This window comes from Empidonax traillii, unplaced genomic scaffold, assembly GCF_003031625.1.
Source record: "Empidonax traillii isolate 1590-97213 ecotype Southwest subspecies unplaced genomic scaffold, ASM303162v1 scaffold415:size763157, whole genome shotgun sequence".
In the NCBI taxonomy this organism is placed as follows: domain Eukaryota; kingdom Metazoa; phylum Chordata; class Aves; order Passeriformes; family Tyrannidae; genus Empidonax; species Empidonax traillii.
The window spans coordinates 583,836-609,127 of record NW_020955608.1 but is presented as its reverse complement, the minus strand read 5'-3'; the positions used below and the strand labels follow the sequence as shown (position 1 = coordinate 609,127).

The window sequence follows — 25,292 nt, the reverse complement described above, 5'->3', positions numbered from 1 at the left end:
GTCCTTGTGCTTTCTTAATATCTGTTTTGAGAAACTTCCTCACTACCCCCACACAAAACAAACCTACCTAGCAGGCTTTCTTTCTGGAGAACAGACTTGCTAGATATATTTTGACTATCTCTTTAGAGAGGGGGTCGGTGACAGAGAATGAAATTTTCATCTTCTTCAGGGGGCTCCTCAAGGAAGGGACCTGGCTGCCATTTATCCAGCCTCTCAGTCAAACTGATGTTCCCTTTGTTAAAATTAAGGAGTAGCTTGGTTCAGTGATCAGGTTATTCTATAACTACCTGTACAGCACTGTTTGTAGGCTAACTTGAAGGGTCAAAGAGCTAGCGGGCTTGCAATTCCCTGCGCGGAATGTCATGTGGGAAGGGGAGATCCTCAGGGACTGTGGGGCAGCTCCATCAGGCCCTCCTGCTGCAGGTGCACTCAAGGCACCAGAGCAGTTGCTCAGCACACAGTGCTCATGTTGAACACTGCTGTTGGGAAGAGCCCTCTGACTCAGGTTCCCAAGTGGTCTGTAGCAACTTGCTCAGAGATCCTGCTTCCCTTCTCAGCCACCACAGGGCTCCCCAGCAGTCACAGCAGCAGGGGCTCGTGTCTGCACTGCATCCTTCTCCCCCTCAGGTGGGCAGTGGTACAAAACTGAAGGAGGTACATGGTTCATGCATAGTAATGCCAGCGTCAGGGTTTTGTATCATAGCTTTTTATAGCAACTGTGATTTTTAATCTTTTTCCCTTACTGTTCTATGTGTGAGAATCAAGAGATTCAGACTTACTTGAGAGTACTGCATTTCAGAAAAGGTTTTTTTGGGGTAGTATGGGGGAATGATTTTGGAAAAATGTGAAGTTGGCATGGTCTGAAGCTGTGTTGCCAATCTGTGGTGAACATTGTCCTGAGATCCTCCCAATATTGTTTGCAGCAGCAGGAAAATTATTTTTTAAAAAAGTGATTTAGATGATGAAAGTGAAGAACAAAGTTAACAGTTGTGTGATACTTGATCACCAGCCAGGTTGTCTAAAGGGTTTGGAAGTTACTGATTGAAAGGCTTGGAAACCTGAGCCCCACATTTTAAATTATTTTTTATAACTAATTTTGTTACTTAAAGATGAGTTTTACTATTTTAACTCACAAAAAATGCCAGCCACTCGTGCCTGGCATTGGTAGTACAATGTACTCTAACAGTTTAAGTACTTGAGATTTTTAAAATCCGCTTAGATTGAATAATCTAGATCGCTGTTCAGAACATGAGGAATTTAAAACCCAGTGATTTAACTGCCAGTGCCCTAGTTCACATGTTGTGAACTTCCACGTTGATAGCCTGGTCTCAGCCATTGAGCAGAGCTGCCCAAGCTGGCAGAGCCTGGCTGTTGGTCAGCATGGCAAAAAGACCCAGCCTCTGGTCTCCCAGACAGAGCCCTGCCAGCCTGCTGGACCTCCTGGGGGCACAAGACCCCTGGGTCCTACCTTGTTGTGGACATTAGCAGGGATCTATTCTCTTTGGAAACAGGCATTTGTTTTCAGTCTGACTGTCTCGCACACACACAGTGGAAAGGGATACTCCTCTGTTGGTGAGCGGCATAGTAGGTCGTTTCCTTGGCAGCAAGTTGGCCTGGTTAGGAGTGAGCTCTGGAACAGAACTACGGGAGGAAAAGGAAGCTGAGACATGTAGGAATTTTTTCACTCAATTTTATGTAGCCTCTTCTGAGCCATCAGGAGAGGGAAAGCCTCTGTGAATGGTTGATCAGAGGATCTTTTGCAGCTTTTAAAAGGGCTATCTGGGTAAAATTTAACATTCTTCTGTCTTACTTCAGTAAACAATGAACATTTGGAAAGAGGCTCTTTTGTCTCATGCAAGCATGGCCATTCAGCTAGTCTTGTTTCTCCCATACAACCTGTCTGGGCTGATGTTTGGGAGAAGAGTTTAATGAATTTGGCTTGGTCACTAATTTTTTTATATGACCTGGGTCACGTTGCTTAGTAGCATTTGTCAAATCATAAAGCATTTTGAATGAAAGGACCCATGTAAGTACCAAGCATTATTATTAATTCATTGAGGGATTTGAAAGAGCCTTACAAATTTGGGTGTATTACATCTGAATGTGCTCCAGTGAGACCACTGACAGTTGGGATGAGCAAAATAATAATTTTGTGTACATGAGAAGCACAGTTCATAGTAGTAGGACAATCCAACAATGCAGTACAGGAAGTTAAGAAAAGTACAAGTTCATTTAAATCTACAGAGGGAATTAGGGTGACAAAAGTAATTGATTTAACTAGAACTTAGCCAAGTCATCCTGGTTGCAAAAGAACTTTTTAGTGATCAGGGATGGTCCCAACATAGATTCTCTATCCTGATCAGGATCTAGAACTGCTAGCAATGCAAAGCAAACTGTCATGAGGCTGAGACAACAATGAGTTTTTCAGTCAGAACAGTGCTGTCTTAAAAAAACCTGAGACTTTCATGGAGCTTGCCCACCTTTGAGAAAAGGCCCAGAGTTTCATCTGTGCTGTGAATGTAGACTCTGTCAATTAATCAGAAAGCTAATGGATATCGTTGATTCTGAAGCTACTGTCCTAAACAGCCTTTGTTTCACAAAGTGTGTTATGTCTCCATAATAGTTATGTTGGCATCTGTCTTTTGCCAATATATTTTGCTGCTACCTGTCTGTGATGATGACTATCCAGAGACTAACAGATAAATACATGGGTACATCACATGTACAGCACATGCATGTGTTCCTAAGGGACACATAGTCGTGTCGTAACACAGACTACTGCTTTCAGTGTTAGATTGCCTTGAGCTCAGTCTCCTCCAAGACTCTAATAGTCTTTGGTTAGAGCGGCTTTGTCTGTGCAATCTTCTGTGGTATCTCTCTGATCCTCTGCCAAACAAGCATCCTTGATTTGGATATTAAGCTACATAGACTGTGGTATGCTTAATTGCTCTACTGAAAAAGTAAACCTGAGAGGTATCATGCTAAATGTGTTACTCTCTGTTCTTCATGGTTTGAATTTATGATTGCTTTTTTAGTTGCATGACTACTGAGGTGTCTACATATATGTACCTTTCTGGTATGGTTGTTGATAGGTGTCAATCTGCTCTTAACATCAATGGATGCAAATGGAAAGAGGAGTTGCTGCTGTCTGAAGGAAGGGAAATGGAAACACAGGAAATCCTCCCACATCCATTCTGGGTGATCAACCCAAGAGGAATACATCTTCAGAAGTACTGGTTTGGTCCTTTTAGTGACCAACCTGAATACTTGGCTGCAGTGCTTTATCAAGCACTGTAAAAATCCACTGGCGAGAAAAGGAGCTCAGTTCCCTTTATAGCTAGTTTTCTTCTTAAAGCTTGGTTCTTTCAATCTTCTGAAGGTACTTCTGTGTCATTCTTTCTGTAGTAAAACACAAGTAGGTGCTGGAAACTCCATGAAGCATTCTTCAAATTTTGCAGCTTAGTGGATGGTACTTAGTGTCACTGACTTCATAATACTGGGCTTAAATCTGAGACCTGTCAAAGTGGGGCAGATGGTGAAAGATGACCTTGAAAACACTGAATTAGATACTAGATTGCTTTAAAGAAAAAAAAAAAGAACACACCAAAAAATGAGCTTTAGTGGTAAATTGTTAGAGGAACCCCAGGTATAGGTGCTATCTACATTTCATAAGAATATACTTCTTTATGTACATTTAGGATAAAATTCTGTTCAGTGTCTTTTGACTTCAATAGCACCAATGCTCAGATGTCAAATAACAGAACTGCCAGTTTGCAAAGCTGTTTAAAATGCAAAGAAGCATAGGAAAGTTAAGATCATTGTTAATCTTATGAGTTATGAGCCTATAATGCTTTTGAAGCCAATGCAAAATATTCATCTGTTGTAATGTGGCATCATAGAGAACCTGCCGTGAGCTTTCCAAGAGGTATTAATTTTTATTTACCATTGTGAATGAATCCTAGCTAAAATAAAATCAGGGAAGAATGGTGCACTGTAGACAGGCTTCTTGCAGGGACAGCCCATGGTGTGTAAATTGTAGAGGCGAGGTCAAGACTTTGGGACTATTCCTTTGACCCATGTAATGAATGATGAAGCTCACTAATGAGGCAACAGTTCCGGTAAATTCAAAGTAGGGCATTAAACTGAGAAAGATCAAAGGCTTTTTTTTTTTTTTTTTCTCCTGGTCAAAGCTGTCCAGTTAACCCAAAAGATGCCAAAGAAGATCTGTAGACTTGCACAAGAAATGGAAGATTCCTCAGTAAAACAGGTGAATTTCTAGGTGATATTAATTTATTTTCTTTCTTTCCCCCTCTTCCATCTTTCTTTTCGGGCTCTGAAGATGCAGGAATTGGAGCAGAGAGTGATAGAAGCAGAGCAAAGAGCTGAGGATGCAGAGAAACAGGTAAGAGATTTTTTTATGGTTGCTCTGGTACAAGTCCACCAGTAACTCCCTCTAAATTCCTTCTGGCCTGGCATACAGATGGCACTCTGCAGTGCTATGCCCTGCTAGGGAAACATTGATTTACAGTAGTGAATGGATTTTCTGGTCCACTTGCCAGTCTTTGAGCCATAGCTGTAAACAGGTGCCTGAATATGTTGAATCCTAAGTGAAAACTAGCACCTTAGATCTGCCTCTCAACATCACAGCCTTTACCCCCTAGTCCACGATAGGCATGCTTGGTTACGGAACAGGAAGGGGATGTTGTAACTCAGGATTAAAGCACAGAGGTAGAGCTGCCTGGCAGGTCCTCAGAAAACAAATACTTAAGAGTACTGGTAAGGACTTGTCTGCAAGTAGAGAAGGTTCTGTGAAAGAAGTAGGTTTTGCAGACACACCCTTATCACTTGTTTTGGACTTTCTTTTTAGTTAATTACTGCTCTGGCTTAGGAGTCCATGGAGAAAAACATGAGTTGGATTCATTGCCTGTTACTGCAATCATCTGCAAATAAGCTAGTCCTTCTATGCTTCTTGAATAATGGAGAAGGGGAGAGACAGTGAGACTTCATCTTGTGAACAGGCTATAAAGAATAGGGGACCTTTGGGAAGCAGACTGTTGTACAGTCTCCACTGCAAGGAGTATTACAGAAACAAAAGAGCCAAGTAGGGCAAGGCAGTCTGGGCTCTTGCATCACTGCAGAAGAGAAGGTTTAAAGTGAAGCAGCTCCCTCCAGCTGGACAAAGCTGCAGGACTGAGCACTGAGTCAGATTAAAGCACAGAACTAAAAGCCATACAGGATGGCTGAGAATGGCTGTCAAAGATGACTTCAGTAGTGCAGGACTGAATAGGTAGTGTTATAAGCACTGGGAAACATATCGCCTAGGAATCAAGAACTTGAAGTACTGGGAAAGGTATTCTGTCTGCAGAACATACTTTTTCATGCCAATTTGATATTGACATCAAAATCTTTTACTGACCATCGTAATTAAAGATGCTATGTCTAGACACCACACTGTTGGCTTCTATGCTAGATCAGCAACTGCCAACCAAGAACAAGAATTATTCTTGAGAGTGGTATCAGTAAGTTCACACCCAACCAAAACAGGCAAAGGTAACATAATACAGGCAAAAGTGACAGGTGTGACAACACCAGCAGGAAATACAGTTATTACCACAGGCCAGTGAAGAAGGTTTCATACTAGCAGACACTTCAATGACAGGAGTAGACTGTCCATGATATGGTAAGATGCAATGACAGCAAGGGAGAAGATGGAGAGCAAGTCAAATCCAGGTCTGAGAATGGGCCAGAAAGGGAGAACTTGTCTGGGAAGGTGTAGCAGAAATGAGGGTTGCCTTCACTCACCTGCCACCTGCAGAAATGAGGGTTGCCTTCACTCACCTGCCACCAGCAGTTCTGTAGCCATGTGTTGGCAGGTCCTAAAGACTAACAACCCTCAATGTTTGCCTTTACAGCAGCCTTATCCGCATCCAGAGGTAAGTGTTCTAGAGAAATACTTCATTGCTGCCTGACAGCCTGAAGAAGTGACAGCATAAGAGCAGGACCATTCCCTTTCACTAATGAGTACATTCACCATGAATGAGAAGCAGCTAACAAATGAGAGGGCTCCGCATCAAGTGCAAAATCCCTTGTTATCTTTCTCTCCAGGAGTCTGAGGGGTTGGATTTATTAATTCAATGGACTCCCTGTAGCTGCCAACCTCAATTAAGGAAATCACATGTTTGCAGTCCCCTCACTGAGCCTCTAGTACAGAGTCAGCATTTGGGCATCAGACAGAAAGGAGGGGCCATTTCTTTTTACTATAATCACCCTAAACTCTAATGAAAACACATCCGACTCAGCAGGCTTAGTGTTCTGGCTCAGATGTTGGGCGCCTACCTTTCTGATTCAGTATGAGGAAGAGGCAGTTGGTTTCTCTGCCTAATACAGGCAGACAGGAGGACAAAACACAGCTTCTGCAAGTATGAAGTGTAGGCTGCTCAACAGAGCATGAGTAACTCTCTTGCACAGACTCTGTGAAGTGCTCAGATTGCTGCCTGCATTTTGTCTTTCTGGTTCTAAATTCATGCTAAATTAATGGTATCTGGAGTTGGTTTCTTTACAGATTTAGCTTCTTTGGGAAGAAGCTGGTGTTGGAACCAGATATTTTCCCATCATCAAATTCTGCAATTAGCACATTTGAGTTAAGTTTAGGGGATTCCATTCATCTTTAGAAATGAAGTCTTTTAATCAATTGCAATAGAATGAAGTAATGGTAAAATGAAGTGACATTACTGAGAGACATAGGTTTTGAAGACAGCAAAGAGGTTTTAAAAATTTTCTGAAAACCTGAAATGCTTCAACAGCAGCTAGATTTTAGTGCACTGAAACTTTGTAGTGAAGGAGCATTACAATGGTGTTTCTCTTGCTGAGATGAAAAAGTTTTGGCACTGGCAGGAGCTCAAAGATAGACAAATCTTCTGAAATATCTAGCATGGTAACTCCTTAGTAGGTCTGGAGAAAACACTTGTCAGAAAGATGGGAGTTGCTGAAACACTTCTGGTTTGTTGAAACACAGTGGTTTGGTTTTTGTTGTTTTGTTGTTGTTTCTTCTTTTTTTTTTAATCTCCTTCTGATTGTTATTATAGGTCAGAGTTATGGAAGAGAAGATAAAACTAGCCAATGTGAAGACTTGTGAATCAGACAGCACCCTGCACAGGAAATACCAAGACCTGATGGGCACAGTGCAAGGAAAAGAGGATCTGATCAGCAGATTGGAGACACAGCTAGCAAAACAGGTAGGGATATTTTCTATAGGGAGACTGAAGCTTTCATGAGTTAGAGACTCTGTAATGCGTGGTTCAAAGGAATTGATTATATCTCTTTGCACATCAGCTTCTCAGTTGCCTTCAGATCAGCTGTAAAATGATGCCTGCTCAGTACAAGATCTTCTGTTTCCTTTTCACACAGAACATCAACTCTGCTTCAGTAGTCCATGTCTCTTCATTACAGAAGATCGGTCATTGTGCTTAAAGGGCTTCCATATGTTAGTGTTGAGATCCTAAATTGTAATGCTACCTTCTGGTCATAGTGTTTCTCTGGCTTCCTAGCATATAGATTGCTTTACAAAATCATTATGTAGCCCATCTCTGACTCTGTTTATGCTGCTTTTTGAGAATGGTCTTCTCCCAGTCTTCAGCAATCCTTTAACGTAGTTCATCTTGGAAGAAGTTCTTTGGAGAGCGTTATTGCACACTGGAATGGGCTACCTAGGGAGCTGATGGAGTCACCATTCCTGGAAGCATTTAAGAAGAGACTGGATGTGGCACTTGATGCCAGGGTCTAGTAGACAAGGTGATGTTGCATCAAAGGTTGGACTCAGTCATCTCAGAGGTCTTTTCCAACCTAATTGATTGTGTGATCTCTTGTCAGGTGTCCTCACTGTAAAAGAGCAGCTGTTTCACAATGTAGATACTTCTTAGTCTCTTCCATTTCCTGTTGGTCAAAGGAAGGAGCTAGTTCTACAGCAGGGCTTCTCTTTTGGCTCTGGTAAAGGCCTTCCTCTGTGGTTTTTATAACACAAGGAATGAGGTATTCCTATGTGTTGCTAATTACTTTTAAATAGGAATAGCTCAGTAGAATTTTAAACCAAAAAAAAAAAATGGCCATTTGAGTTACATTTAACTAATTGTCACCTATTTCAAGGACTGTCAGCAGAAATCTTACTGTCCCAGCAACAGGAGGCAAAATGAAATTCTAGAAATGAAAGCCAAAGCTTGACAATTCCAGAGAAGAAACACTCTTTGTCAGAGTCTCTTTTTTAGTTTCAGAATGGGATGAGATGGTGGCAATGATAGGAGGTCACTAAGGATCCCTATAAGGCATCCTATTTGTTTTCACAGGGATGGGAAAAGCTGTGGAGTTCAGAGTGTTATTAAGAGAACACTGAGGTCATGTCTGGACCACACAATAGTGTGGGACACAAAGAATCTCTAATTGCCTTTGGATCTTTAAGCACAATAGCTGCATCTGTGGGTGCTGTGCTTGGGTGAATTGGTTCTGCTTAGAAGCAGGGCTTACTAAGCTTGGTGACAATGATGTTGTCATGCCACTATTCTACTTTAGGACCCTAAATAAAATCTTGGCATTGTACTTTGCCATATAGCATAGTAATAGTCTTAACGTTTTACCTCTTGGACCCTGATTTGAGACAAGTCCAGGTCATTAGGGATTCAAAGCCATTTCCCATATGATGGATATTCAGAGATGGTAGATCTTCTATATGTGCCAGATCGTTTCAGGCCTGTAGGCACATCTAGCATTCTAACTCCAGCAGAGGTTGAGACCTGATGATCAGGAACACACATAGTCATATAAAAGTGAAAAAAGCTAAATAAACCCTCTTCTTGAAGCATGTGAAGCATGCATGTATGCAAACATACTTGAATAAGAACATTTTAATGTGCACTTGTGGTGATAAAATAGCATGTGGTGACTAAAAGTGATGTGAAGATGTAGGGAATTTTGCGCAGTCTACTTTGCATTTATATGGTATTCATCAGTGTGAAAAACTTAAAGTGGGAGGAAGCACTGACATTTTTATTATCATAATTACCAATATTTGTTCACATCAGAAAAAACAATCTAGCAGGGAAGCCACCAAGTGCTACCAAAAGTCTTTGCCCATTAATTGGAGAAACTAGAGTTGAATATGCCATGTAGCATATAGTCCTCCTCACTCCCTTGCTCCTGGAACAGATTTCTTCTTGCAGATGTTGAAATCGCTGTGTAGATAGGAGAGCTCCCCTGTAAGGCAATCCATCTACGTCCTGAGGACCTCACTGCCACCGTCCAAGCGTGCTTGGCCCCGGCAGATGAACCTCAGGATTAAAGGGTGGGCTCAGTTCCGCGCACACTGTGTCTCACCTATAAAATCCAATGCACAGGATGGAAGGTGTAAAGACCTTCCCCGGTTCTTCGTTCGCGAAGACTGGCCATTACTTAGATAGGAGAGCAGTGATGTTGGTTCTGATGGAGCTACACAGGAGATAAACAGAAGGCTTCAGGTGTTCATGGTATTGATCCAGCATCTTTCAAAGGAAATTTCCAGAAAAGTTAAAAACACAGCTGAGAAAACACAGCTGCAGAAATGATGTAGCAATATTGCCCAAGCAGATATTTTGGGGAAAAATGTTCATTGTGCAAATCAACAGTATTGCCATAACACCTTTGTGTGGACTAGAACCTGTTTTAATGGATATGTAAACATACAACCACTTACACCATCTGAAAACCTCCTAGCACGTCTTAGGGTTTCAAAGTCAAGTTTTGGAGCTGCTGTTTTGGTTTGTTGTTTGTTTGTTTTGTTGGGTTTTTAGTTTACTTTCTCAATGAAAATATTGTGTGTGTGTTAAATATGTTATTAGTATTAGTTTCCATTTTGTGTATCTTGAAAGTCTGTGCCCTACACCTGTGCTTACAGCAATTGAATCCCTTTTGCTTGGAATGATTAGATTTTATAAATCACTTATAAGCATTGCTTAATTCTTATTAACTGTGGGCAATAATGTGTGTGTAGGCTGGGGTAACACTACAGATGTCAATAGCGAACAGCAACATTTCAAAACCATCTAAACCAGAAGAAGTTTCAGACTATACTCAAACTCTGGTAGGTGAGCAATCATTACCTGAGCTGGATTTTGCTATTCCGGAACAAACTCGTGAAACAACTCTTTGAATTTAACTCTAGAGACCATGTAAGACAACTTAGATCTTGATTTTTTTCAAAGGCCAGCTAAATAATGATCTCCAAATAGCAGTCTTAAATCCTGTATCTGGAATGGGAGATTCAGCGTTTCAGTCGCTCCTGGTGCAGTAACTTACTGAGAACAGTTAGTTGTACTCTCCTAATGTGTGTAATATTGGTTTTGGTTTTTTGGCACAGAAACAGTTGAGGACTGAAGAAGCCAAAATTGTTCAAGAGAAAGCTGCCAAAATCAAAGAATGGGTAACGTTTAAGCTCAGGGAGGTAAGTCTTTAGCTTACTGCCAAGTTTCAAGGCCTGTGAGTAGGTGCAGTGGCTGCAGTGCTAGTGGGCTCCTATATAGGACAGTAGTTTGAGGACAGTCAGTCTGCCACAGAGGCTCTCTGCGTGCTTGGCCCTACAAATACTCAGTTGTAGAGCTAGGGTCATACCTCTTAGGTGAGGACTTTATTGGGCAAACTATAAGTGACTTTGAAGTCAATAGTGCCCAAAAGCACTCTCTGAAGAAGATTTATTAGTCACAAGTAGCTTTCACCTAGCTTTCCTCTGCCTCTCCCTTTTTTTTTTCTGGGTGCTGTTTCTGCATTTCTGACAAACCAGCTGTAACACAAACATGTCCTTTGCTCTGCCTTAATTTAGCAACTCTGACTAATGCTGTTTTCCTACTGCCCAGTATTTTCTCATCTCTAACCTCTCTGTCCTATCCATCCTATAGACTTGTGCCTCTCTCTGGGCCTACCCTCTAGAAAAACAAAGATAGCAGTGGGTCAGCATGCAGTTTTAAAGATGCAGTAATAGTTAACAGCTGGGAGTGGGGCTATCTGGTGTTGTACTACAAGTTAAAGACACGTATTTCCCAGCTTATGCCAGAAAGGGAATTTGTTAGGGTTGGAAGAAGCAGTCTTTGTGGGAACTAATTATGTTATGATGGGACTTTGTAATATCATTGGATTGCCTAGATAATTCACCAAGCTGCTATGCTGCTTCTCTTTCATTTTCCTGTATGAGATAACTTAAGGTGCATTTACATTACTGACTGGTGCAGCATAAAGGAGGAAGCACAGGGTAACCCTGTGGTGTGCCCTGCTGTTGAATCCAGGACCATACATTCACATTATGTCTTTACTGCCAATGAACTTTATGCCAGATGCTGATTCTAGGTGCATACCGTGCAAAAGTGGAGCACTGCCAGTTGGAGAACTTGGAGTCTGTTTTGCAAATGGGTTACTCTAGGCAGCACCACTGGTGTGGTTTCAATTTTGCCATCAAGAAGGAAGCCTGTCTGGGTGCACCACTGCTGTTTAAGAATGGATGCTGAGACACCTCAAGTAAAGGTGTAAGACAAATTTGCAAAGAAATTTTCATGCCCTAATTGGAAATGTAAATGCACCCAGAATGTTTGCCCCTTCTTTTACTACATACAGGGTGAGATGGAAAAATGCTCCTTCTGGTAATGGTTTTTTTGATTCTCTCTTTCATGACAGTTATTTCTGCAATAGGAATAAATGATAAACAATATCAGGGAAGTAAGTTAAAAGACCTATTTGAGAAGTGCAATAGTATATACAGAGGTTGTTTGAGAAAGCAAAGCAAAATGTTTAAGTGGGTTGTCCAATGCAACTGCTGAGTAGAAGGATTTCAAGGTGATTGGTGGACTCACACATAATTTTTTTCCTTGTTAAGACACTTGAATGTGATAAAGATGAGGACATGTTCTGTATAGTGGATCACATACACACGCAGTTTTTGCATTTGCAGTTTTTATTGTTGTTGTTTCGTAGCTGGAGCTAGAGAATTACCGCCTGAAAAACTGTAATCAGAGGCTGATGGAGCAAATTGAAGCCCTTCAGGATACATTGCAAGGTAAATGTGTTCACCTGGCATTGTAGCCTAGTAACCACCACAAGAGTGGAAGTTAGCATTCCCAGGTTGTATTCTTAACTTTGTCATAAATTGACACTTGTAACAGCAAGCAGTGGAATTGCTCTGTTCCTCAAAGGATCTATTTTTAAGATGGGAATAACATGCTTACCTGCCTTAAACTCTTAATTGTTTTGCCACTAATAATTGAACACAGAACCCTTTTCTAAAAATCTGCTTTTGCCATTAAAATAAGCCACTGCGCTCCTGACTTAGAAGCCTTAATTGAAGTACATAGTAAAACTCTCCATTCACTTCAGTGCTGGAGGGGAGAAATCCCCAAGGTATTTCACTTTGCCTCCCCATGTGAGTTGTTGTCATCCTCACAGAACCTCTGCTGGCATGTGAGCTGAGGAACTGAATAATCCAAGGCAGCAGATGTTTGGTCTGCCTTTAAGAAGCTGGGTTCCTCTGTGCTGTCAGGTTGGATTGGAGAAAGCTGCTTATGGTGTTTGGGCTTTTGCAGTTCTTCTCTGGTGGACAGATGGAAAAATTTAGTCTCCAGGGCTTGTATTCAGCACCTTTCATTGCAACACACTTTGCAGAGGAAATTCTCTCTTAACTATTTTCTTCCTTTTATTTTTTCATGAGCTTGGTTTGGTTACAGTAAGATAGCTAGTTTCCAGAACTTCACTGGGCATGTGGGCAGGGGACATTTCTTTCCTGCAGAAGTTTTTCTGGCATTCCTATCACTCCACAGCTAGGAAATAGGGCAAAATTCCTTCTAAATCCTGCCACGTTTCTAGCGAAATGCTTTATGAGTGGCTTTTTCTCATCCCCTCTGGCTCTGACTGTTCACAAAAGGAGAATGCCTGGTAAGCTGCGTTAATAATCTGGTATTAAGTGTTCCCTGGATCCCAACTCTCTGGGCAGTAAACAGCATTGCCCTCTCCTCTTATGCCTCACTAGTCTCACTATGCCAGGCTGAAGTCAGAGGCCTCTGCAGAGAGACAAATCTCTTCTTGCTTGCTATGCTAATAGTAACAGCTTCCTCTTCTTAATCTCCTGTCACATCCAGGAGGCTGCAAAAATACCAGCAATATTTAAAATGAATGGCCTCTTTTCAGTCTACACTAATGATTTACCTCACGGTCAGGGGAAAATGTGTGCCAGGATTTGTGTGTGCCAGTGTTATGTGTTAGCTTCGTTAACATTCAGTTCCTCGTGACTCAAGCACCAAGGTCTCATGGTTGTCTTTCTCAGCAGGTTTCATGCTCTCCACTGTCACCAGTAATTTATTCTACTGTTTGCTCTTCCCTCTGTAATTTTGTGTCTTCAGTTTGTTTCTACTTCCTTGTAAATCCCATTGCTGGTTAAGAAATACCTATAGAGTTTGATGTTAAGGCAGCATTTTCAGTGATACCTATGCAGAGTCACACTCACCCATATTTTGCAATTTCCAAAGCATCTAATGATTTGGGTTTTTTTTCAGTCAGGCAGTATATAAATGCCAGCATCAATCAAAAATTCTCTACCACTCCAAGTTTTATTCATTCTTTCTCGTACCCTAAAGCTACTATTCCAAAGAAATCATAGAACTGAGATAGTCTTTAAATCTGCTGATTATGGAAAGGAAGAATGTACAAGAATTATAAAGTGTAGGTACTAAATAGAAAAAGGACAGCAATCTAGGATCTATTTTTTATGTCATCTTCTAATATAGGAACTGAAAGGGCAGAGAAAGAACTAAGAAAAGAAAAAGATTTTACAGCGAAATCATATAAGAAACTATTATAAAACTTTGTGACAAAAAGTACTGCGTGGGTCATATAGCACAAAAGGATAGCAAAAAGGTCTAGGGAAACTCTTGAAAAGAGAGTAACCTCATTGATTAGTGTGATGCTTAAGAAGATCTCCATACCTTTCCTGGAAGTCTCATCTAGCCCTTGGGAAGGGGTGGAATCATACCATCTTATTAGATGACTTAAATCACTGTAGGTCCGCTAAAGCCAAAAGCAATGCTAAGCAGTGTTCTGGCCACTTGGATGTTTTTGACAGGATTGTGTGGGTAAATGCACTTCCTTCTCATGGCTGTTTTAAGAGAGAAGAGACATAACTGTGTATAGGTAAGAGTAAAAGCTGTCATATTGCATTAGACTGAAAGCTTGCCTAGGCCAGGATCCCATCTCCTGGTTGGTTGTGGATGTTTCAGGAAAGAGTGTAGGAAATACTGCAAGTAAACCTGTCTTCCTCTCCATATACCCTTCCAGCTTCTGCTGTCAGTAGCTTAGGAATTTTCTAGGCCAGAGCTTCCATACTACTGCTACATTACTTTTTCTGGCATATCTGTAGCATTGTATTCCCTTTTTTGTCTGGAAAAAACCCTTCCTTTTGTAAATTTCAAATGCACTGCTTGATAATTTCATTAGGTGCCCCTTAATTCCACTTTTGTAAGAAACAGTGATTAATCATTTCCTGCTCATCTCTCCTATGCTATTCCCAGTTATAAATGTATAGCACTTTTGTTATAACTGTACCCAGCAATCTCTTTCCTGTTCTATATAGTCCTGACCAGGCCAGGGTGTTATTGAAATACAACTGGCATGGGCATACATTAGAAAGCAACAATTAAGACATTAAAGCATTTGAAGGCCCTAACCATATGTTCTCCTCCCTTGTAGATATGACCAGCATTCCTCCCTTTGAATCTCTTTGGAACTGTAATTCCCTGAAGCCCAGATCATCACAGGCCTCTTTTGCTGAGAAGATAGACCAGAAATCTGTGCTTCTTGCCCCTGGTTTCAGAGAGTTGTGTCAGACAGGACCTACCAAGCATGTTCTTTCTTCAGCAAATACAGTCCTTGCCAGTGTCATGTTTACTGAGAATGGAGAGGATAAATCTCTGCTTTCCCAGAGTAAGCTGAAGCTCATGTCTGACCCATCAAGCTGGAATCGCTCCACAGAGGAAGATGTATTCGCAGCCGTAAATTCTGAACACAGTTTAGGGTGCTCTGATCCTGTATCAGTGGACTCTCCAGCCGAGACGACAAGAATTCTTGAGTCTTTGACCTTTCAGTCATCTTTGAAAGAAAACTCTAGTGCTGTGAGCACCTTGAACCAAGTGGGTTTCGATGGCACTCGCTTCTCTGATGATCTGAGTGCCAGCTTCCACTCCCGCCAGCTGGACTCCTCTTCCTCAGGAGAAATAATGAGCATGCTTGAGGGCCGTCTCCAAACTGCTGAACCATCCCTGGTTGTGTCAACATCAGCTGTTACAGCACATTCCTCCTGTGCAGGGAGGGAATGCAGCCTTGGGAGTAGTATGACCTTTCCAAAAATACGAACACCCAATACACCAAGAGACAGTATCCAACTGGCCAAGAGACATCACAGCCAACCACAGCCAGGGGCTAATTCTTTCCATCGTGTAATGCACTTAGAGACTAGCACTTTCCAGCCCATAACAGACCCTCCAGTCTGCCATGGGCTTGTGGAGGAGACAGATATTGATGATGATGGAGTGTCGGAGAAGATGGATACAGAATGTGGACTGCTGAGGGAAGAAGCTGGAGCATGTGAGGAAATGTATCACTTACCTGCAGGGCAGAAAGAAGCTGTGAGTTCTGAGGCCGGCATACTCGACCCAGGAGGTAAACCTCCAACACCACCACTGCACAGATTCCCATCATGGGTAAGAAATGCAAGGACAACAGGCTGAGAAGTGCTGCTTATCTTTGAGTAGTGCCCAGTAGTTAGGCTACAACAGCTCAAGCAATTGTTACCTGTAGACATCATGGGTTACATTCTTGAGCCACCAAGTCTGACAGTTCCAGCATGACAGGGGCATGCTGGTTCCACTGACAATTTTTTTTCTTCTTTTCTCTTTATAAGGGGAAAAAAATTCATGGAAAAAACAGTGCTCAAGAAACATAGGAATATAAAGGAAAGTCAAGAGGTGCTGCATTGTGGTTTATCATTATGGGTCATCAAAAGTTAGTCCTTAGTTCTGTTGTCACATAGTGTAAGATAGAAAATGACTCATAAATGCAGTGGACCAGATGACATAGCTCCAAAGTAAGAAAAATCTGTGAATACTAGAATAAATACAGGGATTAGATCTCAGCATTCCTATCTCATGGTATGATTCTGCTATTAGGAAAATTTTGTGAAAACCTTTGATGAAGTGGTATACATGTCCTGTTGCTTACATTATGTGAGAAAGGGGTTTGTTGTTCTTCCTTTCAGTTACTTGTCAGCTAGACTGTTTGCTAGTCATAGAATTGTTTAGGTTGGAAAAAAGAAAAAGCCTTCCCCCCAACCACTGACCAGGTTACCTTGTCACAGAAGGAGATCAGGTTGGTCATGGAGGACTTGTCTTTCATAAACCCATGCCAGCTGGGCCTGATCAATTGGCTGTCCTGCACATGCTGTGTGATGGCATTCAGGATGATCTGCTCTATGACCTTCTCTAGCACTGAGGTCAGGCTGACAGGTCTGTAGTTCTTCAGATCCTCCTCTGGCCCTTCTCATAGATGGGTGTCATTTTTGCCAACTTCCTTTGACCTTCCCAGTTGACTGGGATTGCTGATAAGTGATGGACAGTGGCTCAGTGATCTACCTGCCTGTAGTTCTTCTAAGTTGCCTGCCCTTTCTTCTGGAGGTCATAAACACTCCTTTTTTTTTACTGGGTTAAACCAAAGCTCTCTGTTCAGCCAGGCCGGTCTTCCTCACTGTCTCATCTTTCGGCACATGGGGATGGCCTGTTCCTGCACCTTTAAGGTTTCCTTCTTGAAGAATGTTCAGTTTTGCTGGACTCCTTTGCCCTTCAGGACCGACTCTGAAGGTACTCTGTCAACTTTGGCTCCTAAAGAGGCCAAAGTCTGTGTCAGTCTAACCTGGTGAAAATCAATGTAGTGTCAAAAGAGATGATTCTGGTTTTATTTGCTTTTTTAAAAGGCTTAGGTAAACAAGTAATTGATTGAAGGTGCAAAGTCAAACACTCATTCTTAATTCTTATGTTTTATAAATTTATTCTCAAGGAAAACTAAATGTTAATTGTGGTCTTTGACTGTATCCTTTACGATACCAATTTAAACCCCAGTATAATCACATCCACTTTTCCAAGGGAATTTATTTTTTTTCAGTCCGTAATATGGAACTGTACTGGGAGTGAAGATGGATAGTGTGGTAAAAGAAACTGCAGTTTTTTCCTTTAGACTAGAGTCAAGTAAATGTATCCAAGTAGGGCAATTTTAAGTATATCAAACAGTAAGTCATGAATAGAATAATAAATAGTAGCATAATCAGTAAGAAATATCCATTGCATTCCCTGAATAGGAGTTGTCTGGGGAAAAAGATTCCCACAGTATTTCATTAGAAACTAAATTTCAATGTGAATACATACAAAAATACTTACTCTGTAATTTCTTTTTTTTTTTTTGTGTACTTGACTTCACAGTCTTAGGTACTTTCATGTATATGTATTATGTGGGCTATTTCATAGTGTTTATATACTTTTAGGAGCAGCAAGATTTTCCTAGCTTTGGATTTTATCCATTTCAGAGTGGTTAATGTCTTAGTGACAATATTGCATTTAGATACAGATTTGGGTTTTCCCGCTGGAATTGTTACCAATTCATGAAGCAGTTGGAGATTCTTTGAACTGAAAGCTCTGTATGTTGTTATAACTGAGACACGGGCTTATTGAGATCATTCCAGGCATTTCTTTCATTCCCTTATCAGAGAATGGGCATCCTTTGCAGGTGGTGACTCAATAAATTGTCCTGGTTTCTGGCAGTTCTTTATTCATTTTAATGCATTGTTTATAAAGTAGAAATCTCCCATCTCTTTCCAAGCTGTGATATAATAATTTATTGATAATTGCATGTAGGTGTTCCAGTCTGTGATATCATCTCTGTAGCTGGGGATTCACACAGAGTAACATGCTTCCACTAATGGTCATTCACACAACATAGGGTGGAATACAGCAATCTCAAGAGAGCCCCTCCTTCCTGCCCAAAGCTGTGACTGTGGTGTGATTCTGTGACATGAGCATTTCTTTCTGCAAGAATCACATTTTTGTCTGATCATTGTTGTTCGTGGTATTATTGTTTCAGGAGAGCCGAATCTATGCTGTGGCGAAGTCTGGCATGAGGTTGTCTGAAGTGGCCATGGTGAATGATACCTCCAGATGCTGTAAGTTCTAAACAAGATCCATCTTTAGAGGGAGTTTATGGTGACAGTGCGGTACCTGGGCTTCTGGCTGTTCACGTTTCTTCATTTCCTTCCCTGTTTTCAAAGTAAATTTCATCTCACAGATAGGACTGGAAGAGGACACATCTGATCTCAGCGATGGTTTGTGCTGCGCTGTTTGTGCCTCTATGTTCAGTGACATCTTCAGGGATTCCATTATGTCCTTCATCACTTTTGTAGCCAGTCTTCTGCCTCTGCATGTCTGTGGCCTGCTTTTAGTCTTATTCCCCATCACTGTCCCCTGTTAGGGCTTTTATCTGTGTGGACGTGGGGCACCAGGTTGCCGTTGTACCATGGAGAGCACAGGGTGGGTAAGACATCTTACAGGCTAAATGGAGAGAACTTTGCAGCTCTCTGTGGGAGTTGTATATAATTAATAACGTGTTCCCTGGCCTTTTTGAGGCCAGATTGTCCAGGATAGCAATCCTTGATATGCTTCTCCATTGAAACCTTCACCTTTTCACCAGTTTGTATTACTTGCTCTCTTGCTCTCTCTCTCAATTTTTCCAGTTTCCAATTTCTCGTGTTCAACTTCTGGGCCATTTACCTGTCTCATCTACAGAAATGTCACTGTTCCAGTCTACACTACGCTGAAGGGGGTAAGGAGTTACCTCACTTTTCCTGTTATGAAAAGCATGGTCCAGGCCTGCTAATAATTTTAGAGAAAACAGGATGAAGCTGTGCAGCGAAGGAAAGAAAATCAGAGAATGTCAGGAAGTACTGGACACCAAAAGAATGCAGAAGGAGTAGCAAACGATAAATGTGTTTAGGAATACAGAACATTGCAGCAGTTTTGGTCCAGGAAGTTGCACTATGAGGCTGTAGAAACCTAGAGGTGATGGTGGGTGCAGCCTAAAGAATGAAATGGAGCACAGGGCTCGTGGAACAGTATGAGGGTGTAACCAGAGGAGACCCAAACAGATGGGACTAGAGAGTCCAGCATGGAAGTTCTCAGATCAGAAAGGGAGGAAATGAAGAACCCTGGGGCAGAAGTGGGCAAGCTGGTGTGAAAATGAAGGGCATTGATTGCTCTGCCTCCTTATTAAGTAAGCAGGGATTGTCCTGAAGAAACTCTTCTTTCACATGCTGACCAATACAGGTCTGTTTTTCAGAAAGCCACACAGATCAGCAACGTGCCTTTCTTAGACGAATCTTCAGGATCTGATGATGACTGTGGCTCCCATGCCAGCTTAAGGACTTCCACTGCTGGATCCGAGAACAGGAAAGCTAGCATGCCAGGCAGCCCTCGTGCAGTGAAAAGAGGTAAAGTGGGAGTATGGCTACTGAGCAGCATGAACTGTTGTCATCACAGGTGAGGCAAGATGCCCTGAACAGCATTGTCAGTGACAGGCAAATGCTCAGCCATAGTGAGGCGACTAAGGAGTTCTCCCAGAATGTGTGCAGACATCAACAGCTACTCAGTAGAAACCTGTTCTCTTAGGTGCTTTTTACTGCTGATAGGTTTCCATTCAGGCAATTGCTAAACTTAGATTGTGGGAAGGATTATCTCCCAAATTCATCACATATCCAGTCCTCTGTACCTTTTCTGTGACTTTTCCTTGAAAGCAAGCTAGTACTGGCACAGTAAAGAAAATGTTTGTTTGGGTTTTTTTTGTCTTTGTCACTGGCTGGTATTGTCTTGACCAGTAAGGAAGTCTTTCCTATCTTTTAGAGGCATCAGGTACTTTGCATCCTGACTAGGACATTTTTTCTTACCTGCTGGGAAGGCTAAACTGGATCTTTGAATGGAATTTTCATTACAATTGGTAGCTGATAAAATAGAATCATATTTCATGTAGTCTTAACTTTTGTGATGCATTGGCTGATGTGTCTCTGCATTGCCATGGTGGAAGATTCACAGAAAGCAAAGCCCCATTTTTAGTGAGGGAGCTTTTTCCTTAGTTGGAAGCAGAAGGGCTTTAGACTTTATAATGGATGTTTACAGCTGAAAACAATCTGTCTGTCCTTGAGATAACAAGTCTGTTGATTTTTTTTTTTTTTTTTATTCTGTCTTTATTCAACAATAAATTTATTTCACAGTCAGTATCCAAAACTCATTTTCACTACTTGTCTTCCTAGGGAAAAAGAGGTCTCAGAAGTCTGGTTAGTGGGGTTTGAGTTTCCAAAGTCTGATCTGATTTCTTTTTCTTGAACAAAAAAAAGCCTTAATGGTGAACTCAGAAACCTTTTCAGAGTGGGAAAAAGTTTAGTGCATGCTTCTGTCTAGCCATGATTCTTATTCCTTCCTTTGTTTTAAACAGGTGTATCTATGTCCTCATTGAGCTCTGAGAGTGACTATGCCATCCCTCCTGATGCCTATTCCTTGGATGATGACTATTCAGAGCCAGAACATAAGCTACAGCGAACATCTTCCTATTCCACTGATGGTGGAATCTGCACTGTAAGTCTTGCTACATTCCAGATGTAAAGGGATGCAAACAGAGCCTTGGCCTTGAAAAAGCATAACTACAATATATTGAGTTATCCCTTGCAAAGTGATGCTCTGACAGACTGGGCTATTGGTCCAGCTGACAGGTATCAAAAGACACTATCTAATGCTTCAGAAGAAGGTGCAATTTCTGTTATGGGGTTAGATTAAAATATATGCATCAAGGACTGTATTCTTTCCTGATGATCTGTACTGATTTGCTGTAGTCATATTCTACTTTATTGATGGCCTTACACTTTTGGCACAAAACAAGTTTGGAAATTCAGAGGAAGGAATGAGACAGGATAAAATATTTTGCTCTAGGAAAAAAAACCTGAGACATGGATAGCATAAATTCTGTACTCTTGAATTTAGGAGATCAAGCAGACAAGGAACAGGAGTCTCATCATGGTGTAGAGACAGCCTTCACTTTTACTTGGAATATCAGTGTTTTGGTAGGAAGACAAGTAAGTTTATAATGCATCAAACAACCAGTGAAATTATCTTCAGATGCCTCTTTAATAAAGAAACACAAAGTGGAATTTGCAGCTACACAGATAGTTTAGGAGTCTCTCCAAGCTGAGCAGAGAGCACTGACCTTTGATGGCTGCTACTAAACAAAGCAGAAAATGATGCAGCAAACATCTGGGCTTGACTCCAGCACACTTTCATTTGTATTTTGAGAGGTGCAGGATAATCTCCTACCCCCTTTGTTTTTTGCCCTCCAGGAACCCATGGAGAAATCAGGTTACTTGCTCAAAATGGGCAGCCAGGTAAAGATGTGGAAGAGACGATGGTTTGTTCTTCGAAACAGACAAATCATGTACTATAAGTCTCCGGTAAGTCACTGGAATACATTTACTCCTCTCTGGAGAAATACTCATCAGTCAGTACATGGGGTTCTGAGGGAAACTGCAGCTTCCAGGGGGGAAGAAAGCTGGATTCTTTAATTTTTCACCCTCCTGCATGGACATGGAAGTACTAGAAAACTAGGATAAAATTGAAAATAAGCTTTCGTGAAGTTAAAATTTGTATGTACGATAAAATACTGCTGTTTACCTTCATTATTGTGCTGTATTTAGCTACATTACAGAGAATTATACTTAGGGATGTTCACCTTCCACAGTTTTTTCCTCTGGACAGCAATTTCCTCCATACCTCCATAATTACACAGTATTTCTGTGTTTATACACATCTTTGCTTACAAGTCAAGAATATTGAGAAGACTGATTTTCAACTTTTTAATTTTTTTTATTTTTTTCCGAAAAAGTACATCCTAGGGCACAGAGCATCTTTATTTCTGACACTGGGTTTACCCATCAAAATGCACAAACATGTTATACATATATATTATATTCATACATATATATACCATATTCATATATATATATATATATATAATTTCATACATATTCAGAATTTAGACTGTTGTTGGAAGTGATTTCTGGAAGACCCTAGTCCAACTAACACATTGAAGAAGGACTGTCATCAGCTGTAGATGGTTTTACCCCAAACCGATGGTTTTGTCTTGCTGAATCTTGAAAACTTCTAAAGGTGGAAATTGAGCCACCATCCTAGTACGTTTGGTATTATATTGTCCTCCCAGTGAGAAAGGCTTTGGTTTGTTGGTGGTTTGGGTTTTTTTTCTAATGTACAATTTGAACATCATAAGACAGTATTTGTCACCATGACCCTTGTTATATTGTCTACCACTACTGAGGAGACTTTTGCTTCATCATTGCAGTGGGATCACACTGTCTCATAGTCAACCTGGCAGCCTTCAACTGTCCTTTCCAGCTCACAAATGCAACCTGACCTGCACATGCATATTAATTGCTGTATATAAGTACTTTAAGATCCATCCGAGGTTTCCTACTGAAAAAACTGTTTGCTTTTCTTTCCTCAGAGCGATGTTATCCGCAAACCACAAGGGCAGATGGAGCTGAATTCCTCATGCCAAATTGTCAGAGGTGAAGGGTCCCAAACGTTCCAGGTAGGCATTGCTTTTTTAGCCTGCAGATAACCATACACTGAGTGGCTGGATGAGTGAGATAGTACCTAGGATCTCCTTTTTTTGAAAAACTCTTCTCACAAGATCTCTAGCCTGATTTTACATGCCTGGAGGATCTGAAGAAACATCTGAAGTGCTGGATTCCTACTTTTGAAGTACTAGAAGTTAGCCCATCAGTGGATTCAGTTTTGCATCATTATGTTAGAGGACTTTATAATAAAGGCAGCATTGAAGTTTCTCTCATATTCTGAAAGGCACGTGGCCTCACCTGTGAGCTACCTTTCTGCTCTTATGGAATTAAAGTTGCTAAGGCTTAATACTATTAAATTCATAGCATCTTTCCTTTCAGAGTTACAAGGTAGTGAATGCAGAATGCAATGCAAAGTGAAGGCAGCAAAACCCCCACATTTATGTAGACACCTTTAAAATGAAAAATTTGCAGCAGCACTGAGAAACAAGAAAGGATGAGAGAGGACATAAAGCCTCAATATCCAGGAAAAACATCAAGAGAGCTTATGAGAATTCGACTTATTTGAGTTTCATTTCTTTCACTTGGGCTTTGAGGATTAGTACCTTTTTTCTTACCCTCAAAAAATCCCTCCTGAATGACCAAAAAAAAAATCTGCATGAGATGAAGAAACTCAGCAGCTGAAGAAAAGATTTGTAGGTGTGTAGATTTGTATTTTCTCACTCCTTTTCCTTCTAGCTTGTGACAGAAAAGAGGACCTACTTCCTGACAGCAGACTCACCCAACATCCTGGAGGAATGGATTCATGTCCTACAGAGTATCCTGAGAGTACAAGTGACCAGTCCTGTTGGTGTTCCTCACAGTGAAGATAAACCTACTGTGAAAGGTTGGCTAACCAAGGTAAAATAATATTTCATGCTTTATTCGGTTTGGATCAGTACCAACTTCTTGGTTTGTACAGTAAATGTGAGCAAGAAATTAGTATTTCAATACTCCCTGTAAGCGTAGGGGAAGAAAGAAAAGTGGCAGTAGATTTCTGTATTTCAAAGCAAAACATTTATATAAATGATGAGGAATGGGACAAACAAGGCTACTGAAAGACACCAACTTTGTCAAATAGTAAGTAATAACAAATATCTAGCTTATGTGTGCTTTTCTTTAACAGAATTCACAGCATATCATAGCAAAAAAATCAGGAAACCATTAAGTCACATTTAATAGGTCTGTAACTTGGAGAGTTCCAAGGAAATGGCTTGTATGGTTCTAGGTTAGCATTTATTCCAGTCATAACAGACTGCATGTACATTAGTGTAAGCTACAAAGGCTGAGAATTCTTATGCTTTATACCATTTTCATAGATTAGTTTTGCATTGCAAGTTACTATGAATATTTTAATATCATTCTGATCAGCTTCTAAGATGGCTAAAGACAACCTGTACCTTTTGTTGTTTTACTACAACAGGAAACAGCTCCTCAGACTACAGGTTGGCTGGTCTTTCCTGCTGAGATGAACTGATTTGGTTTTATAATTTTAAATAGGTGATTCTTCATATTGTATTTCAGAATACAGAAATGATAAGTTATTATGAATGAGTAAAATACTTCACCAAATCTTAGACCCATTTCCGTAAGCACCCCATGTCATGTCTACTTAGGAGTACTTTCCTGCTTTTGGAAGTGGTGCCCTGTATGTTTTGAGAGGAGCTTTATATTAGCATAAGACAAATAATATAAGCAAGGTTTTAAGGGAGAGGTGAATTGGAAGTTGAAATTCTAGAAAATTGTTCCAGCAACACTGCTGATGTTAAAAGCCTGTATTTCTTTGTCCTCCTTGCAGGTCAAGCATGGTCACTCTAAGCTGGTCTGGTGTGCACTGATTGGAAAAACTTTCTACTACTATCGAAATCATGAAGATAAGGTAGTTCCTTTTCCCCTTTTTGTTCCTGAACTCTCCCATTTCTCGTGAAGCTTTCTTTCCTTCTACTGCTTCTGTGTCTCATGCTTCAAGCTCTTCCTTGGTTGTACTTTCCTCTTCTAACAGCATCTGTTCCACAAACAGAATCAATATTTTCTCTGATTTTTTTTTTTTAAAACTAGAATGACAGCAGACTTAAAATGCAAGTGACTGAACTTTCTCATATCACTGTATATCTTGTTTCTCACTTTCTCCATTTGGTCTTGTCAAGCCTTTAGAGCAGACTTTATTACAGCAGCTGATATATATCTGCATACTGTCATGAAAATTAGTAGCAACAACAATGTGGGAAAAGGGGAGTCATTTAATTAGTATAATGCGCTTCTATTTCTGGAAGCTTGGGCCAATAGTACATTACTTTGTCCTGGTTATCTCAAAACCCAAGTTTTAGAATATCAAGAAATACTGTGATTCATATTTGGGATTGACCTCCAGAGTTAGCACAGCAGATATCTTCTCTTTGTCTGAATCTACTTACTTATGTAATTTTAGGAGTACTTATTTTCCATTACCAAGCAGAAAGTCTGACCAGGATCAGAAAACAGTGGCTCAAGATACTGAGCAACTGACATTAAGTGTAATGGGAAGACAACAGTA

The 25,292-nt window shown here is 40.8% G+C and overlaps 1 protein-coding gene across 9 annotated transcripts in view; it reads left to right on the top strand.

Annotated features, from left to right (window-relative positions):
- PLEKHH1 (pleckstrin homology, MyTH4 and FERM domain containing H1) overlaps positions 1–25,292 on the top strand; it is a 51,122-nt gene that overhangs the window by 9,460 nt on the left and 16,370 nt on the right. For 8 of the 9 annotated variants that reach the window (XR_003572404.1, XM_027894051.1, XM_027894052.1 and 5 more), the window contains 13 exons: positions 4,340–4,402; positions 7,086–7,235; positions 10,382–10,465; positions 11,983–12,064; positions 14,743–15,752; positions 18,178–18,256; positions 18,824–18,912; positions 19,426–19,576; positions 20,575–20,714; positions 21,470–21,580; positions 22,648–22,734; positions 23,459–23,620; positions 24,558–24,638. Coding sequence is in view for 8 of the 9 variants with exons in the window: in XM_027894051.1 (XP_027749852.1) it covers positions 4,340–4,402; positions 7,086–7,235; positions 10,382–10,465; positions 11,983–12,064; positions 14,743–15,752; positions 18,178–18,256; positions 18,824–18,912; positions 19,426–19,576; positions 20,575–20,714; positions 21,470–21,580; positions 22,648–22,734; positions 23,459–23,620; positions 24,558–24,638 (2,289 nt within the window). In the remaining variant the exon portion in view is untranslated. The remainder of the gene's footprint in view (positions 1–4,339; positions 4,403–7,085; positions 7,236–10,381; positions 10,466–11,982; positions 12,065–14,742; positions 15,753–18,177; positions 18,257–18,823; positions 18,913–19,425; positions 19,577–20,574; positions 20,715–21,469; positions 21,581–22,647; positions 22,735–23,458; positions 23,621–24,557; positions 24,639–25,292) is intronic. The other variant, XM_027894056.1, reaches the window with a different exon arrangement.